Source organism: Trichomycterus rosablanca, chromosome 17, assembly GCF_030014385.1.
Source record: "Trichomycterus rosablanca isolate fTriRos1 chromosome 17, fTriRos1.hap1, whole genome shotgun sequence".
NCBI classification, from domain to species: domain Eukaryota; kingdom Metazoa; phylum Chordata; class Actinopteri; order Siluriformes; family Trichomycteridae; genus Trichomycterus; species Trichomycterus rosablanca.
In genome coordinates, this window is record NC_086004.1 from 10,682,718 (window position 1) to 10,702,720 (window position 20,003).

Here is a 20,003-nt window from a genome sequence, read left to right on the forward strand (position 1 = left end):
AACCTTCTGTTTACTAGTCCAGTACCTTAACCACTGAGCTTAACCTTCTGTTTACTAGTCCAGTACCTTAACCACTGAGCTTAACCTTCTGTTTACTAGTCCAGTACCTTAACCACTGAGCTATCACTGCCCTGTGTGTAAAAATATGTTAAATATTATCATTTAAACTAACTTTTTAACTTAGGTTATATAAACTAACTTTTTAAAAATCTTTTTTTCAATCTTTCTGTGAGGAGTTTGCATGTTCTCCGCGTGTCTGCGTGGGTTGAGTTGGAATACAAAATTGCTTGTAACTGTAAAATTGTCTTTAATGACACGACGACGATTCATCGCGAGTCGGTTCCGAGTCTTTAGTGAGAAGAGTCGACTCGTTGACGAACGACACATCAGTAGCTCCTGAGTGAGGTGGGAGGGGCTGCAACACAAACTCAACACTCACACTTCAGTCAGTAAACTGCTAAACCCTGAGACCTACTGACGCCACCGGGGCTTTATGAATGAACCAGAAGGAGGAAATACTCCGTTTTCTTACTTTTACTTGGTGTAACTTTGCACTGCACTCCAAAGCGACTTTTATTTCGCAGCTCAGGGAGGCACTGCGATGCCCTCTGACTTCATTTCGCTTTTCGGCTCGGATATCGACCTCCGTTCCCCCAAGTCTCTGTACTCTAAAGGTAACTGACTCACTGTCACCACACTAACTACAGCACTGCTGCACTCTGATCTGTTATTCCTCTTGTTATGTCTTGCACTTGTGTGTGTAGTTTGATGTAGTTGTTTAGTTGTGTCAGATATGCTTTGGGGGACTGTTGTTTTCTACATGTACTCTGTTTTCGGTGCTGTTGTCTGTCATTATTATTATGAAGGAAACCGAGTTGGTTTCTAAGCTGTCATTCTTTCCTCCTGCCTTCAGCCTCGTGTGGCTCCATTTGTTTGCGCACGAGGAGGCGGGGTATGTGTTGACGGTAGGCGGGCATTGTATCTAGGCAACAAAAGTAGCCTCTCATGCTTCGGGTTACACGCACTTCGACTCTGTTTTCAGACGTGTGGAATCACTGGAGTCGATTCCACAGAACAGTTGTACTGATTCTCTTTTCCACAACCTAAATCACGTGATGAATCTTGTACGTTTACATATTTGCTAAAAATAAATAGCGTAATTCATATACAGTATAAATAGCGTAAAGCATATACAGTAAAGCATATACAGTATGTGTATATATATATATATATATATATATATATATATATATATATATATATATATATATATATATATATATATATATATATATATATTTAAGGACACTTACACTCTGTGCCACGCCCCCCTCCCCTTGGTGGACCAGCACTCGGCCGCGTATAACGGGTGCGGCCTCTGCCCCTCCCCCTTGGTTGCAGGACGCTCAATCGACACCCCCCCCCCCCCTCCCCCTGGTGGGTTAGCACATGCAGTAGCTTGCCTGGAGATATGCAGGTCCCTGGAGAGTCGAGGATCCATGGTGAATGGCTTCTATGCAGAACTAGCGACCCCAAGAGCATGGCCGGAGGCCCTGGGGTCAGAGTCCCTGGTAGTCAGGGGTTCCTTAAAATTTAGGGCCCTAGGAAATAAGAGTATATTGTATCATAAATGTTGATAGGCATCGCAGAATGTTTTGGGCCAGGGCCCCCCCTTCCTCGAGCGCCCCTGGGCGCTGGCCCGGTCAGTAATCCAGCCATGTGTATGTATATATATATATATATATATATATATATATATATATATATATATATATATATATATATATATATATATATATGGCAAGCCAAACAGGAAATATATAGCAAACACTGATATATATGGAATAAAAACTGATATATATATATATATATATATACACTGTATATATATATACAGTGTATCACAAAAGTGAGTACACCCCTCACATTTCTGCAAATATTTTATTATATCTTTTCATGGGACAACACTATAGACATGAAACTTGGATATAACTTAGAGTAGTCAGTGTACAACTTGTATAGCAGTGTAGATTTACTGTCTTCTGAAAATAACTCAACACACAGCCATTAATGTCTAAATGGCTGGCAACATAAGTGAGTACACCCCACAGTGAACATGTCCAAATTGTGCCCAAATGTGTCGTTGTCCCTCCCTGGTGTCATGTGTCAAGGTCCCAGGTGTAAATGGGGAGCAGGGCTGTTAAATTTGGTGTTTTGGGTACAATTCTCTCATACTGACCACTGGATATTCAACATGGCACCTCATGGCAAAGAACTCTCTGAGGATGTGAGAAATAGAATTGTTGCTCTCCACAAAGATGGCCTGGGCTATAAGAAGATTGCTAACACCCTGAAACTGAGCTACAGCATGGTGGCCAAGGTCATACAGCGGTTTTCCAGGACAGGTTCCACTCGGAACAGGCTTCGCCAGGGTCGACCAAAGAAGTTGAGTCCACGTGTTTGGCGTCATATCCAGAGGTTGGCTTTAAAAAATAGACACATGAGTGCTGCCAGCATTGCTGCAGAGGTTGAAGACGTGGGAGGTCAGCCTGTCAGTGCTCAGACCATACGCCGCACACTGCATCAACTCGGTCTGCATGGTCGTCATCCCAGAAGGAAGCTGACGCACAAGAAAGCCCGCAAACAGTTTGCTGAAGACAAGCAGTCCAAGAACATGGATTACTGGAATGCCCTGTGGTCTGACGAGACCAAGATAAACTTGTTTGGCTCAGATGGTGTCCAGCATGTGTGGCGGCGCCCTGGTGAGAAGTACCGAGACAACTGTATCTTGCCTACAGTCAAGCATGGTGGTGTTGCTGGCACTGGGGAGCTGCAGTTCATTGAGGGAAACATGAATTCCAACATGTACTGTGACATTCTGAAACAGAGCATGATCCCCTCCCTTCGAAAACTGGGCCTCATGGCAGTTTTCCAACAGGATAACGACCCCAAACACAACCTCCAAGATTACAACTGCCTTGCTGAGGAAGCTGAAGGTAAAGGTGATGGACTAAACCCAATTGAGCACCTGTGGCGCATCCTCAAGTGGAAGGTGGAGGAGTTCAAGGTGTCTAACATCCACCAGCTCCGTGATGTCATCATGGAGGAGTGGAAGAGGATTCCAGTAGCAACCTGTGCAGCTCTGGTGAATTCCATGCCCAGGAGGGTTAAGGCAGTGATAATAATGGTGGTCACACAAAATATTGACACTTTGGGCACAATTTGGACATGTTCACTGTGGGGTGTACTCACTTATGTTGCCAGCTATTTAGACATTAATGGCTGTGTGTTGAGTTATTTTCAGAAGACAGTAAATCTACACTGCTATACAAGCTGTACACTGACTACTCTAAGTTATATCCAAGTTTCATGTCTATAGTGTTGTCCCATGAAAAGATATAATAAAATATTTGCAGAAATGTGAGGGGTGTACTCACTTTTGTGATACACTGTATATATATATATCAGTATTCATTCCATATATATTGACTTTCATTTTATATATATCAATTTTCATTCCATATATATATCGACTTTCATTTTATATATATCGACTTTCATTTTATATATATCAGTTTTCATTCCATATATATCAGTTTCATTTTATATATATCAGTTTTCATTCCATATATATCTGTTTTCATTCTATATGTATCAGTTTCATTTTATATATATCGGTTTTTATTCTATATATATCAGTTTCATTTTATATATATCAGTTTCATTTTATATATATATATATATATATATATATATATATATATATATATATATATATATATATATATATATATATACATATATATATATATATATATATACATATATATATATATATATATATATATATACACATATATACAGTGTATATATATATATATATATCGGTTTTCATTCCATATATATCAGTTTTTATTCTATATATATCAGTTTCATTCCAAATATATCAAGTTTCATTCCATATATTTCCGTGTTTGCTATATACAGTATTTCCTGCCATTATATATATATATATATTTATTTATATTTATATATAAAAGTGAGCTCTGTGCTGCTCACTTTTCCGGATCACTGTGTGGATTCTATACCTAGAATTGGTGAATCGACTCTTGTTCGGATCAGCTCCCAGCCCAATCACAATCGTAGCTTCTGTTTGCCAGACAGGCTCAGCAGCTCTGTCCAACTTTCTGTTAACGTTTGACAGTAAAGGTGGCAGTAAACAAAAGCATGTGTACACTAGCTCAGCAGGATAACGGCAAAAATATTTTTGTAAATTGTATGAGAGAAACATTACAGAAGAATTAGAAACCTAGCAGGCATTTCCACCTTTATCTAACAGTGGCATTAACTTGTTTTCAATTATCATGTGCTTTTTGATGTAAACTAAAAGGAATATGATAACATAAACTAAAACTAAAGCACATAAACCACAGTGTGAGACTGGCTGCTTTAATTTACCCCCTTGCTTTAAATAATGGCTAGAAATACAACAAAGCTTGTGTAGTAACATTTCCTTAATTCAAGTTTAATTAAGTTTATTTGACATTTATAAAATAATGTGCATTGGAGACACTAAATTGTCCAAGACTGTGTTTGATATAACCTTGTGAATTGATGAGTAACTACCATTCCTGACATGATTGTAACCAAAGTGTAAAATATGACGTTAAAATCCTAATAAACAAAGAAACATATTCCTGATGTGGGGTTTTAATTTGCAAATTGTGTTTTTGGATTCATCACACCTAATAACACTTTCCATTCAGCTTTCAGTTTTTTAGCATCTTGAAATTTTAGAAATCGTGCTGTACAGTTGGATAAGGATGAGGTCTGGATAAGTCTCTATAGTAAATGTTCAAGTTAGATGTCTGTTAATTTTATGGAGATCCTTCTTTACTTATCTTTTGACTGTGTAGCATTAAAACATGGATGGCGGTGTTAACATGGTACTGAGATTACATAAGGCATAATCTCATTGGTAATCCTAGATGAGGACCTGCTGTTGTTATTAATGGGTATTTTAAGCAATGCTTATCCTAAGCTAGAGATTAAATGATAATATATGCAGGGTTTTCTCTGTCCTTTTTAAGGCTTATTAGCAGTTCCCACCCCTGGAGTTGGGACCCCATTTGGAGATGGAAATGAGGTCATTATTTATTTATCTATCTCTACAAACTGTTGAGTGTGGTAATTTATTTTTGTTTTCTAATTTATTGGAGTAACAGTTATCATATTAATTTAGGAGGTTGGAGTTTCTCTGAAACAGAAGACAGAAAGAGCTTAGTGTAAAGTAATCTTTCACCATTGATATAATATCTTGATATTAATGTCCTAGGAACAATATAGACATTAATTAAGAAAAATCTCTTTTTAATCTTTAAGTAAGAAAATTGAACAGTAATGTTACACTGTTGTAAATGTAGTTCTGAATTAAGCTCTTAAAAATGGGTCACTGGTCAAATATTAAGAATGCCTGGCTTAGGTGATGAGGTTGTGTGTGGAAGTGTGGCCAATAAAACTACACTGAAAAATAACATCTGACAAATATCAGTAGTTAGGGGCGCCCGGGTGGCGCAGCGGGATATTCCGCTAGCACACCAGCGCTGAGATTCTATGTGGGTGGTGTCTCTTTAAACGCTGTATACAGACCCTGATTAGCAGATTAGGTGCCTGTGCAGAGTGCATGGGTGAAAAAGGGTTCCACTAAGGGCTGCTCGCGGGTCGGAGGAGGCGTGAGCAGCAATATACGCACCTCGACTGCAACCAGGGATCCTCCAGCAGCGGAAGACAAATTGACTACGCTAAATTGGGAGAAAATGGAATGGATTTTGTCTGCACTGGACATTACTTCTTTGGAACTTTCAGTTGCTCATATAAATGGAGCTCAGTCAAGAACTATTGATGCTTGGAAGAAGGCGCTCCAATCAGTGGAGTCTTTACTAGGCTATTTAGGTTATTCATTTGCCATTTTTATTTGTATTTTGTGCTCTCTTGTATTTTTATGAAGCTAGTGTTCTCTTATGTATACGCTCTGCTATGTACTGTCTATATCTTAATTTTTATTTTTTTTTCTTGGCCAACACACCCGGGGGTTGGGGGGGGGGGGGGTGTTCTATGTTCAAATGTGTTCATGATAACATGTATGACAACACATAAGTTTAAAAACAGTGAAACAATTGTTTACAAAAGGAATTGGGAGAAAATAGGAGAAAATGCATAAATAAAAATAGAAAAAAATATCAGTATTTAGGGCTTTCTAAATCTATGCTAATATGGCTCATAGCCATATGAGACAGCAAGGATGCTTTATGAACTCTGGAAATGCTGTGTAACTGTCTGGAGGCATGGTAAGGTGACCTCATTAGGACTGCACGTTAACTTGCCATCTTGCGAGCATGTTGTAAAATTGGCACCTTAATACAAATGAATAGATTCCTCCTGGCAAACTGTTTTTAGTTCCCCAAGGCTATGATAGACATTTATTTATTTATATATTTATCAGGATTTTAACGTCATGTTTTACACTTTTGGTTACATTCATGACAGGAACGGTGGTTACTCATTACACAAGATTCATCAGTTCACAAGTTTAATGTCAAACACAGTCATGGACTATTTTGTATCTCCAATCCACGTCACTGGCATATCTTTGGACTGTGGGAGGAAACCGGAGCTCCCAGAGGAAACCCACGCAGACATGGGGAGAACAACCACTTATAGACATAGAATTTTAAAATCATTGATAGGTTTTTAATTAGATTTAAATAAAGAGATTAGCTAGCGCCTTATATTTAGAAATCAGTCATGAGTTATTATTTTCTTTTTTATTATGTCATTTGCTTTGAGTGCCCTAGTATTGTTTTTAGAGAAACAGCCCCAAATCATGATGCTCCCCTCCCACCTTCATACTTTAATGTGAATATGGCATTCTTGGGATAAAACATGCAAATCTTCTTTTTCCAAACATGATAAGCTGGACACATATCAGTGCACCCTTAGTGCCAGTCCCAAGCCTGGAGAAATAGGAGGGCTATGTCAGAAAGAGCATCCAGTGTAAATATTGTGCCAAATCAAATATGCAGACAAATGATCTGCTGTTATTAGTCTGTAAAGATAATGAGAAATCCTGTATGGTGCACCTGTTGTGGGCAATATGTGATCCTATGAACTCCCCAGTTTAAGGTGTGTGCTATGGCTCTGTAGCTTTTTCCATTTAAGTGCTGTGTAATGCACAAAGTTGAATCAATTAATCTGGACAAAAAGTTTGGTGTAGTCACTCATCCAAGACTCTGAGCCGGTGTTGAATACCCCAACCTTATATGCAGCCGATCTGCATAATGACCGATCAGGTCTATATGCCAGTCACAATGACCATTAATGGCCATGTGTGCCTGAAGATGTCTAAAGGTAGTCACTTGGATGAGTGATGAAATGTATCTGTACACCAAACTTTGTGTCCAGATGAACTGATTCAACTTTATGAATATGTGCACCTGGATTATTGAGCATGCATCAAAAGATGTTGTGTAATGATTTTGTCCCTGAGAACTTTAGAAAGATTGTCACTGATTGTGTGAAATCTCAACCATTGGCAACATCTAGAACTAAGCCAGATGCATTTTTTATCAACACATTATTTATTATGTGTGTACATTTGGATTGAATGTAGTATATAAATGAACAACAAAAAAGGATATTTTTGAATGAAGTGTAAGGTTGGGATAGACTAGAGTGCTGCTGGGTGCCTATTGGCTCAATGGCGTGTAGTTTATTGGTCTGTGAATGTGCCTCTTTATGCTAAAGTCGCCGTGCCTACTCACGTAATGACCGAACAAATAAGGGCTCTGTTTTGCCTGCATGTTTTTTTTTTACAACAGAATCAATGTTAGGCTGCAGTATTTTAGTAATTAGTAGAAGCAGGCCAGAATTAGGAACTTACTAAGGTTAACAGATCTCTTATCAGTAGAGAACTGTGAGTCTTAAACCTCAGCCTCGACCCTCGGCTTTATTTTAAGCATACATTTTCTTACACAGGAGGTCTGAACACCAGTCTCTGTAATATGATAACAATTTCAGTTTCTTTTCTTTTACGTATATACTCTTTTTTTTTCATGATGCATTTTCTCCCCCTTTTCTCCCTTCTTAGCATGTCCAATTGCCCGATTGCGTCATGCTTCCTCTCCACCAATGCCGATCCCTACTCTGATTGAGGAGAACAAAGCTAACCCACGACCCCTCCGACATGTGGGCAGCAGCCGTATGCATCTTATCACCTACGCTTTGTCGAGTGCAGTGCAGCTCAGCGTTGTGTATGGAGAGACACACCCTGACAGCACTCTTTTCTCATCTCTGTGCAGGCGCCATCAATCAGCCAGCAGATTGCACCAAGTCATGAGAGAGAGACCCCCCATCTGAACAACAGGCCAATCGTTGTTCACGTGGCCTCTCAGCCTTAGACGGCAGACAGAACTGAGATTCGATACGATGTATTCGAGATCCAGCTCTGGTTCCAGCGTGTGTTTTTACCGCTGCACCACCTGAGCGGCCACAATTTCAGTTTCTTAGCTATTTAAATTCCACTTACTGTAGTTCAGACCTCTGTTTTGTATCCTGTTCTTTCAATTTTGCATTTTGTTGGATTTTCAATTAAAACAAGTTAAATCAGGATGCTCAAGCGTTAGCACACCACTGTGTAGTGTTTAAACTTGTGAGCTTGAATCTCAGCAGAGCCAAAGACCAGACCTGTCCACACAAACACTGTTGGCCACGTTTGAGAGAAGGAAGTTCGGACAGTGTGTCTTCCCACTGCGATATGCGATCTCGTGAGGAGGGGAGCTGAGGTGTGAGTTTCATGGAGCTTAGTGCAGCTCTGAGTGGGAACCCAACACTGGCAGGTGATAAAAAGCGGCTGCAGAATGTACACGTGTCAGAGGAGGTGTGTGGTGATCATGCTCTCACCAGTGATAGCTCAGTGGTTAAGAAACAGAAGGTTGCCGGTTCAAGCCCCGCCACCACCAAGTTGCCACTGTTGGGTCCCTGAGCAAGACCCTTAACCCTCAATTGCTCATTGTGTAAGTCGCTTTGGATAAAAGCGTCTGCTAAATGCTGAAAATGTAAATGCGATTCAGTGTGTTATGTGGCTTGACCATACGTTAAATTATCAAACTCACGCCACATGTTCCTGATGTTAACTTGTTGTGAATCATGTGTGGATCTATGAATGTGGACTAAAAAATGATGCCTGAGTGTCATGTTACATTAGTGTGGATACAGTGTTGAAAATGTTGCTTGCATTCGGTGTTTCATTTCCAGAAGGATAACAAAGCACTCTGGTGACGAGGTCCAGCTGTTTATTTTTAGGAACTAATTTCTGTAGGTGTGTGTGCAATGGGATATGTATTTCTCAGAGTCTCATGCATTTTTTATCCCACACATACCAAACTTGGTCAGCCGGTCATGAGGGCTGGTGTTCATTTTTATTTTACTTGTAATCTATCTCAGTTACAACCACTGAAACCAAAGTAGGGCTGATCCAAGAAATAAAAAAAGCTCTCTAGTTTTCATATACACACAAATATCACTTTCAGAACCATAATACTACAACCACAAATCGGAAAAAGTTGGGACAGCATGGAAAATGCAAATAATAAGAAACACAGAGTTTCTTACATTTACTTTGACTTTTATTTGATTGCAGACAGGATGAACCTGAGATATTTCATGTTTTGTCTGCTTAACTTCATTTTATTTATTAATAAACATCCATTCCTGCATTTCAGGCCTGCAAAACATTCCAAAAAAAGTTGGGACAGTAAAGCATTTACCACTTTGTAATGTTGCCATTCCTTTTCACCACACTTAAAAGACGTTTTAGCATTGAGGAGACCAAGTGATTTAGTGTTTCAGCTTTTATTTTGTCCCATTCTTCCTGCAAACACGTCTTAACATGTGCAACAGTACATTTTGTTTCAAAATTCTCCACACATTCTCTATTGGGGACAGGTCAGGACTGTAGGCAGGCCAGTCCAGTACCCGTACCCTCTTCTTCCACAGCCATGCCTTTGTAATGTGTGCAGTATGTGGTTTTGCATCGTCTTGTTGAAAAATACATGGACATCCCTGAAAAACATCCTTGAAGGCAGCACATGTTGCTCTAAGATCTCAATGTACTTTTCTGCATTAATGCTGCCATCATAGAAGTGTAAATGACCTTTGCCAAGGGAACTGACACAGTCCCATACCATGACAGAGCCTGGCTTTTGGACTTGTTGCTGATAACACAGCATCCATTTTTTCCAAAAATGCTGATTCATCTGACCACTGTATGATGGTCCATCCTAGATGCTTCCGAGCCCAGAGAAGTCGACGCCTCTTCTGGACATGGTTAACATAAGGCTTCTTTTTTGGACATAGTAAAGTTTTTAGTGACATTTGTGCATGTAACTCTGTATTGTAGTGCTTGATAAAGGTTTGCCAAAGTAATCCCTCACCCATGTGGTTATATCAGCTATTGTTGAGTGGCGGTTCTTGATGCAGTGCTGTCTGAGGGATTGAAGATCACGGGCGTTCAGCTTAAGCTTGCGCCCTTGGCCTTTACGCACTGAAATTCCTTCTGATTCCTTGAATGGTTTAGTGATATTATGCTCTGTAGAGGGAGAAATATGCAAATCCCTTCCAATCTTTCTTTGAGGTTCATTGTTTTTAAACATTTCAATCATTTTCTCACACATTTGTTGACAAACTGGAGATCCTCTGATCATCTTTGCTCATCAAAGACTCAGCCTTTCCTGGATGCTGCTTTTGTACCAAACCATGATTACAATCACCTGTTTGGAGTCACATCATTATTTAGTTTTTTCACCTCATTTCTAGCCCTAAATTGCCCCGTCCCAACTTTTTTTTGGAATGTGTTGCAGGTCTGAAATGCAGGAATGGAGGTATATTAACAAACGAAATGAAGTTGAGCAGATAAAACATTTAATATCTTGGGTTCATTCTGTCTGCAATCAAATAAAAGTCAAAGTAAATGTACGGAACACCGCATGTTTATGTTATTTGCATTTTCCATACAGTCCCAACTTTTTCTGATTTGGGGTTGTAGTATTCTACTTCGGTATCTACTCTACTTAAAAGGGGTTCTACTAGATTTAAAACATAACTGCAGGGATTTGCTTTAATACAGCCAGGAAGCATACTGATGATTGATGACTTACAGAGAACATAAACCCCTGCCAAACATTTAGCATTCAGATTTCTCCCAATAATATGATAATAGCTTTTTGATTGATATGATATCCTTGAGGAATAAATAAAAATGTGGGGGGCCTGGGGGGTGGTCGGTAAATGGGGTGTAGTTAGTTGGCCCACAGATCTTTGACCATTCCAACACTTGGCATTGCATTTGGTGTTTTAGGCTTGTGTATAGTGGCTCAGCTATGGAAACCCAATCCATTAAGCTCCCAACTAATAATTCATGTCCTGTCATGCACATGTCCCAATGCTGCAGCTGAGAAGAGAAATGTTTAGATTAATAATTATTATTTATTTGTTATTATGATTTTTATACTATTTATTATTGGCATCTTAATGCCAATATGAGCATTTATGTTGCTATTTATAATAAAAATAACTTTCATGGGTGCTTGGGTGGCACAGCCGTAAATTATGCCAACCTGTTACCACTGGGATTTAGGGTTTGAATTCCCAGCGGAGACATGATTGGCTATGTCTGAGGGGAGGAATGGGAGACAGCTGAAGTCATGCTATAGATTGGTGTGATTCCTGGGAAACCAGACCCACCACTACCCTGACCAGGATAAGAGGTGATCAAATTAAATGAAATTGAAAGAAAACACTTTCTGTCTGCATAAATTATCCACCTAGTACGGTGTCAGTGTTAATATAACACATGTTTTTTTATTTAGACAGCTGATTCATAAAGAAGTGTGAGATGAAATCGTTACACATAAGACTAGGTTTTTGGTTTATGCTACTGTTTGTTGCTACAGTATCATTCAATGAGCATGGCAAGTTGAAAGTCATTTAGCTTAATTGATTGTCTTTAGAGATAACGTAGCTGTCTATTTTTTAAACTTTAATGCTCCTTTAGACCATAGGTGTGGCAGCTATGTCCACAAACATTTTTGTTGCTGTATTATACACCGATCAGCCATAACATTTAAACCACCTCCTTGTTTCTACATTCACTGTTCATTTTATCAGCTCCACTTACCATATAGAAGCACTTTGTAGTTCTACAATTACTGACTGTAGTCCATCTGTTTCTCTGGATGCTTTGTTAGCCCCCTTTCATGCTGTTCTTCAATGGTCAGGACCCCCACAGGACCACTACAGAGTTGGTATTATTTGGGTGGTGGATCAATCTCAGCACAGCAGTGACACTGACATGGTGGTGGTGTGTTAGTGTGTGTTGTGCTGGTATGAGTGGATAAGACACAGCAATGCTGATGGAGTTTTTAAACACCTTACTGTTACTGCTGGACTGAGAATAGTCCACCAACCAAAAATATTTAGCCAAAAGCGCCCAGTGGGCAGCATCCTGTGACCACTGATGAAGGTCTAGAAGATGATCAACTCAAACAGCAGCAATAGATGAGCGATCGTCTCTGACTTCACATCTACAGGGTGAACAAACTAGGTAGGAGTGTCTAATAGAGTGGACAGTGAGCGGACACGGTACTTAAAAACTCCAGCAGCGCTGCTGTGTCTGATCCACTCATACCAGCACAACACACACTAACACACCACCACCATGTCAGTGTCACTGCAGTGCTGAGAATGATTCACCACCCAAATAATACCTGTTCTGTGGTGGTCCTGTGGGGGTCCTGACCATTGAAGAACAGGGTGAAAGCAGGCTAAAAAAGTATGTAGAGAAACAGATGGACTACAGTAGATAATTGTAGAACTACAAAGTGCTTCTATATGGTAAGTGGAGCTGATAAAATGGACAGTGAGAGTAGAAACAAGGTGGTTTTAATGTTATGGCTGTATGTGTGCTGTGTCTTAAACTGGTTCAATGCCATTCGGAGCCAATTTCCCAAACCACATTATTGCTGTGATTACCAAGTGACACTCAAACAAAGGGATCTGGGACAAATTAATATCTATTTTGTCAGTCCTTTATAAGGTTTGTATTGTAGTAGGCGAAAGGAGTTGGGCCAGAAATGTAGAAAAAATATAACAATTGAATTGTTTTGTCTGAGTTATTCAATATTATCCTAAAATTTTATTGATTCATGGTATAATATGCAAGAATCAAGGTTTTTCAGTAATTAAAGAGAAAATAACCTTTAAAAGAATATGCCATGCTTGGTTAAGTAAACCAGTAAATATGGCGCATCCAAATGTGCCCATTTTACTTGGTTGCCTGAAGCATAGTAACATAGTTCAAGTTATGACTGGTCGCATATTCAGGTAAGAACCTGTTTGTAGCTGAATAAAATATATATCAAAAGCTTTTTTGAAGGGTTTTCATTTGACGTAATATGGCTGTCCTGTTCCAAAGTAAGAAAAGAGACCGAATACTGAGCTTGGTGCACCCCTACCCTGCCTGCCCCACCAAATATAACCACAAGCTTACAAATGTACATTTAGATGTAGCACTCATACTCTGTTTACCTACAAATTCACTAAATAGGGAGTAAATAATAATCAATATTAGGGGTTAGGGGCCGCTCAGGTGGTGCAGCGGTAAAATACGCTAGCACACCAGAGCTGGGATTTCAAATACATCATATCGAATCTCAGCTCTGCCATCCGGCTGGGCTGAGCGGCTATATGAACAACGTTTGGCTGTTGTTGATCCAGGAGGGAGCCGGATAGGGACCTCTTAACTGATGCGATTACGACCTCTGCTGGCTGGTTGATGGCGTCTGCATAGAGTAGAGGAATAATGCTGATCAGGGTGTGGCTCTCCGTGCACAGGGCTGGTCTGCATATGAACTCACCTCGTGCAGGTGAAGAGATGCATTCAGCTACTGCTCATGTGTCGGAGGGGTCAAGTGTCGGTTCACTCTCCACAATTGGGGCGGAGGTCAGCACCAGTAGAGAGGAAGCATAATGCAATTGGGTAAAAATTGGACAAAATGCATTAATTAAAAGGGAGAAAATACATATATATATATATATATATATATATGGAGTTAGGGGTAGTAGGGAGTTAATACTATCCATTTAAGGGGTTAGGGGTAGTAGGGAGTTAATACTATCCATTTAAGGGGTAAGGGGTAGTAGGGAGTTAATACTATCCATATAAGGGGTTAGGGGTAGTAGGGAGTTAATACTATCCATATAAGGGGTTAGGGGTAGTAGGGGGTTAATACTATCCATATAAGGGGTTGGGGTAGTAGGGGGTTAATACTATCCATATAAGGGGTTAGGGGTAGTAGGGGGTTAATACTATCCATATAAGGAGTTAGGTGTAGTAGGCAGTTAATACTATCCATATAAGGGGTTAGGGGTAGTAGGGGGTTAATACTATCCATATAAGGGGTTAGGGGTAGTAGGGAGTTAATACTATCCATATAAGGGGTTAGGGGTAGTAGGGGGTTAATACTATCCATATAAGGGGTTGGGGTAGTAGGGGGTTAATACTATCCATATAAGGGGTTAGGGGTAGTAGGGAGTTAATACTATCCATATAAGGGGTTTAGGGGTAGTAGGGGGTTAATACTATCCATATAAGGGGTTAGGGGTAGTAGGGAGTTAATACTATCCATATAAGGGGTTAGGGGTAGTAGGGAGTTAATACTATCCATATAAGGGGTTAGGGGTAGTAGGGGGTTAATACTATCCATATAAGGGGTTGGGGTAGTAGGGGGTTAATACTATCCATATAAGGGGTTAGGGGTAGTAGGGAGTTAATACTATCCATATAAGGGGTTTAGAGGTAGTAGGGGGTTAATACTATCCATATAAGGGGTTAGGGGTAGTAGGGAGTTAATACTATCCATATAAGGGGTTAGGGGTAGTAGGGGGTTAATACTATCCATATAAGGGGTTGGGGTAGTAGGGGGTTAATACTATCCATATAAGGGGTTAGGGGTAGTAGGGAGTTAATACTATCCATATAAGGGGTTTAGGGGTAGTAGGGGGTTAATACTATCCATATAAGGGGTTAGGGGTAGTAGGGAGTTAATACTATCCATATAAGGGGTTGGGGTAGTAGGGGGTTAATACTATCCATATAAGGGGTTAGGGGTAGTAGGGAGTTAATACTATCCATATAAGGGGTTAGGGGTAGTAGGGAGTTAATACTATCCATATAAGGGGTTAAGGGTAGTAGGGAGTTAATACTATCCATATAAGGGGTTAGGGGTAGTAGGGAGTTAATACTATCCATATAATGGGTTAGGGGTAGTAGGGAGTTAATACTATCCATATAAGGGGTTAGGGGTAGTAGGGAGTTAATACTATCCATATAAGGGGTTGGGGTAGTAGGGAGTTAATACTATCCATATATGGAGTTAGGGGTAGTAGGGAGTTAATACTATCCATATAAGGGGTTGGGGTAGTAGGGAGTTAATACTATCCATATAAGGGGTTAGGGGTAGTAGGGAGTTAATACTATCCATATAAGGGGTTTAGGGGTAGTAGGGAGTTAATACTATCCATATAAGGGGTTTAGGGGTAGTAGGGAGTTAATACTATCCATATAAGGGGTTAGGGGGTAGTGGGGGGTTAATACTATCCATATAAGGGGTTGGGGTAGTAGGGAGTTAATACTATCCATATAAGGGGTTAGGGGTAGTAGGGAGTTAATACTATCCATATAAGGGGTTTAGGGGTAGTAGGGAGTTAATACTATCCATATAAGGGGTTGGGGTAGTAGGGAGTTAATACTATCCATATAAGGGGTTAGGGGTAGTAGGGAGTTAATACTATCCATATAGGGAGTAGGTAGTAGGGAGTTAATACTATCCATATAAGGGGTTAGGGGGTAGTGGGGGGTTAATACTATCCATATAAGGGGTTGGGGTAGTAGGGAGTTAATACTATCCATATAAGGGGTTAGGGGTAGTAGGGAGTTAATACTATCCATATAAGGGGTTTAGGGGTAGTAGGGAGTTAATACTATCCATATAAGGGGTTGGGGTAGTAGGGAGTTAATACTATCCATATAAGGGGTTAGGGGTAGTGGGGGGTTAATACTATCCATATAAGGGGTTTAGGGGTAGTAGGGAGTTAATACTATCCATATAAGGGGTTGGGGTAGTAGGGAGTTAATACTATCCATATAAGGGGTTAGGGGTAGTGGGGGGTTAATACTATCCATATAAGGGGTTAGAGTCCCTCTGCACAGGTGGCTGGGGATGCTAACCAGGGTCCTTGCACAGTGTTTGAAGAGCCCATCCACATATTTGTTCGGTCTTTCCCACCCAGCAGACTGATGGCACTGCCAATTATGCCCAGGGAGTTCAGAATCCCAGTGCTGGTGTGCTAGCGGAATATCCCGCTGTACCACTTGGGTGCATTAATATTCGTTTTTTGTCATGAGGTTGTATTAAGGTACATTCTGTGAATTAAACACAGCAGTTAGTGCACCTCCATGATGTGGAGATCGTGGACAACATGGGAGATCCAGACAGGGTATAGGAGGGGATACAACTAGGGAAATGGATCTGACTAGATTGTGAGAAAAAAAGGAAAAATGATTGATTTAATTTATTCAATGCTTTTATTTTAAATAATAAAAGCAATAATCTATAACAGGGATTGTAACAGGAAAATATAGCACCCAAGGAAAACACCCTAATAATTTTTTATAGTCATAAACCAGTCCTTTTTCTCTGTGTGGAAATTGAAATAATGAAAATAATCACGTTGCATTAGCTGAATAAACTGTTTGCTGTTAGATTTTCACCACTGGATGTCTTCTGTATTCTTGCTATCTGAGTTTGGAAATATGATCATCACTTCCTGCTGGCTCGACTCACCTAGCTCGGGTGTCCTGTTGCCTAGCCCAAACAACTTTCACTTAAGAACTCCGGTTGGTTCATGGCCAATACTTTTCAAACCACTAAACAGCAGACTAGATGTTGTCTCTTGCTCGCACTGGCAATGTACTGCATGACTGAGTAAACCATCAGTACCTGGCAACAGTCAGACCAAGCCAGCATCACTTACACCTCATGAAGTGGTGCGTTTAAAGCTGCTGTTGTTCAGCTTAACTTATTTTAGGACAGGATAGTGAGCTGTTTTTATAACATGCTTTTGACATGTTCACTTTTCGGTCCAGCTATATTCTTTAAGTAATTATAGTGCTGGGATTGTCACTGTTGTATTATAGTACTGGACTGTTATTTTTTTTTATTACACACCCTCTTAGTTAAGGTAGCATATAACAGACATATAACAGTAACATGACTTAAAATTAGGGCTGGCTCAATACCACTTTTTTATGTCCGATACTGATACTGCAAATTGAGTATCTGCCGATACCGATACCAATCCGATACCATCATTTCTCCTCTTAAACAACTAAGCAGTAATAATACATGTCTCAATGCACTGTGGTTAAACTAGCTATCTAAATAACAATGCTCAGACTGTGAAACAAATATTCCAAAGGAATAAATACATAAGTTCTGTCACGTTTTTAGATTATTAAAAACCAAAGCGTGCTTATTTAAAAACCCTGCTGGATTTTGAAGAGGATGTCTGTGGCTAAACGAGAAACGGTGTACAGTAGTTTGTTTTATTTCATAACACTAATGGATTAATCGTTGAGGATGTGAGAGATCTCCAAACCGGGACAAGATAGGTTTTCTTTATCTCAGGTGATCAATTTATCATTTATAAAGCGATTTTTATTGTGTTTTTTTTTTTTTTTTTATATATTTTTTTTTTCCCCTCTTTTTTCCCCAATTTTTATCCCCCAGTCTAGTCGTGTCCAATTACCCTGAATGCGTCCTCTATACTGATTCGACCCTTCACCGCTGACTGAGGACGCCTCTCAACTGACTGAGTACGCACAGTCAGTACAGGTAGTGCATTTTTCACCTGCACGAGTCGAGTTCATACACTTGACGGGCACTGTGTACGGAGGGACACACCCCCATCAGCATTATTCCTCAGCCCTGTGCAGGCGCCATCAGTCAGCCAGCAGGGGCCGCAGTCGCACCAGTTATGAGGACCTATGACCCGACTTTCTTACCCTCTAACCCTGAACAACAGCCAATCGTTGTTTATAGAGAGGCAGATCTGAGATTCGATATGATGTATTCGATACCCCAACTCTGGGTTTTTATTGTGTTTAAACAGTGTTTTTAGATGTGGCAGTAGTAGATGATTTTTTAAAATGCAAAGTTGATCAGTGTGTTTTAATTTCTGAATGGCTGTTGCAGATGAGTTGTAGATCAGTGGCACATGTTAATGATGTCATCAAGATGCAGCTTCTTACGGCAGTTGTGGAGTGAGCTGGCAATAAACGGCACTCTGTTGGAACGTATCTTTGTGTGTTTTTTGCTTTACAGTTATTGGGATTCTGGTTGGGTGAACACACCTTTCCTTTTATGGGTGAGCATGTGAAGCTTGTCTGTTCTACCTTAGTGAGGTATCATGCAATTGGGTTCCTATCGCCCCACCTTACAGGTATGGGGCTTCTATCTGGTACCTAACAAGGTGCGACCTGCCCAGTTACATTCTTGAAGAGTTGCTGCTGATTTGGATTAACAAGCTGTCTGGACGGCCCACTATCCTGTGCCTGACACAAACACTTTTACCAATCCAATGTTAGCTAATGACATTGTATGGTTCCCAGTGTTCAGAGTAGATTGCCGTGCATCACATCCTTTTTTAATGACGGTTCTCAGTCTAGTCCCTCTTGGCATGCCTAAAAAGACTGAGCTCACATGCTTAGGTCTTAAAAATCCTGCAGGTGTGAACACCCCAATAATAATTTACATCTTGAATTTGGTTGTCTCATAATTCCCAGACAGTGTTAGATAGCTCTGTCACCCTGAGCATAATATTCTACCACTTTGATGTTTTTTTTAACTTTCAGGATCAGTTGCACTAAATAAAGAACACTTTATACACCGATCAGCCATTAAAACATTAAAACCACCTCCTTGTTTCTACACTCTGTCCAGTTTATCAGCTCTATTTACCATATAAAAGCACTTTGTAGTTCTACAATTACTGACTGTAGTCCATCTGTTTCTCTGCAGGCTTTGTTACCCCCCTTTCATGCTGTTCTTCAATGGTCAGGACCACCACAGAGCAGGTATTATTTAGGTAATGGGTGATTCTCAGCACTGCATTGACGCTGACATGGTGGTGGTGTGTTAGTGTGTGTTGTGCTGGTATGAGTGGATAAGACACAGCGGCGCTGCTGGAGTTTTTAAACACCTCACTGTCACTGCTGGACTGAGAATAGTCCACCAACCAAAAATATCCAGCCAACAGCGCCCCGTGGGCAGCGTCCTGTGACCACTGATGAAGGTCTAGAAGATGACCAACTCAAACAGCAGCAATAGATATTTAAAAACTCCAGCAGCGCTGCTGTGTCTGATCCACTCATACCAGCACAACACACACTAACACACCACCACCATGTCATTGCAGTGCTGAGAGTGATTCACCACCTAAATAATACCTGCTCTGTGGTGGTCTTGTGGGGGTCCTGACCACTGAAGAACAGGGTGAAAGCAGGCTAAAACAGTATGTAGAGAAATAGATGGACTACAGTCAGTAATTGTAGAACTACAAAGTGCTCCTATATGGTAAAATAGGATAACATGGACAGTGAGTGTAGAAACAAGGAGGTGGTTTTGATGTTATGGCTGATCAGTGTATAATAAGAATCAACTATTCAAATGGTTCAGTGATTACACATTTTCTTGAGTCATGGAGCAGCAGTATATTAAAAGTGACACAATCCTAAATCTTTTGGCTTCTCTGCCTCAGAAGAATACAAGCGCTCCCCGTTCTGAATGTTAAATATTTACAGACTTAATCAAAGTCTCCTGGAGTTTGTT

The 20,003-nt window shown here is 40.2% G+C and overlaps 1 protein-coding gene across 1 annotated transcript in view; it reads left to right on the forward strand.

Moving 5' to 3' along the window:
• Positions 1-456: 456 nt before the first annotated feature.
• The window catches only part of nfat5b (nuclear factor of activated T cells 5b), a 70,114-nt gene continuing 50,567 nt past the window's right edge, over positions 457-20,003 (forward strand). The window contains exon 1 of the mRNA XM_063012644.1: positions 457-674. Coding sequence (XP_062868714.1) covers positions 602-674 — 73 coding nt within the window. The 5' untranslated portion in view covers positions 457-601. The remainder of the gene's footprint in view (positions 675-20,003) is intronic.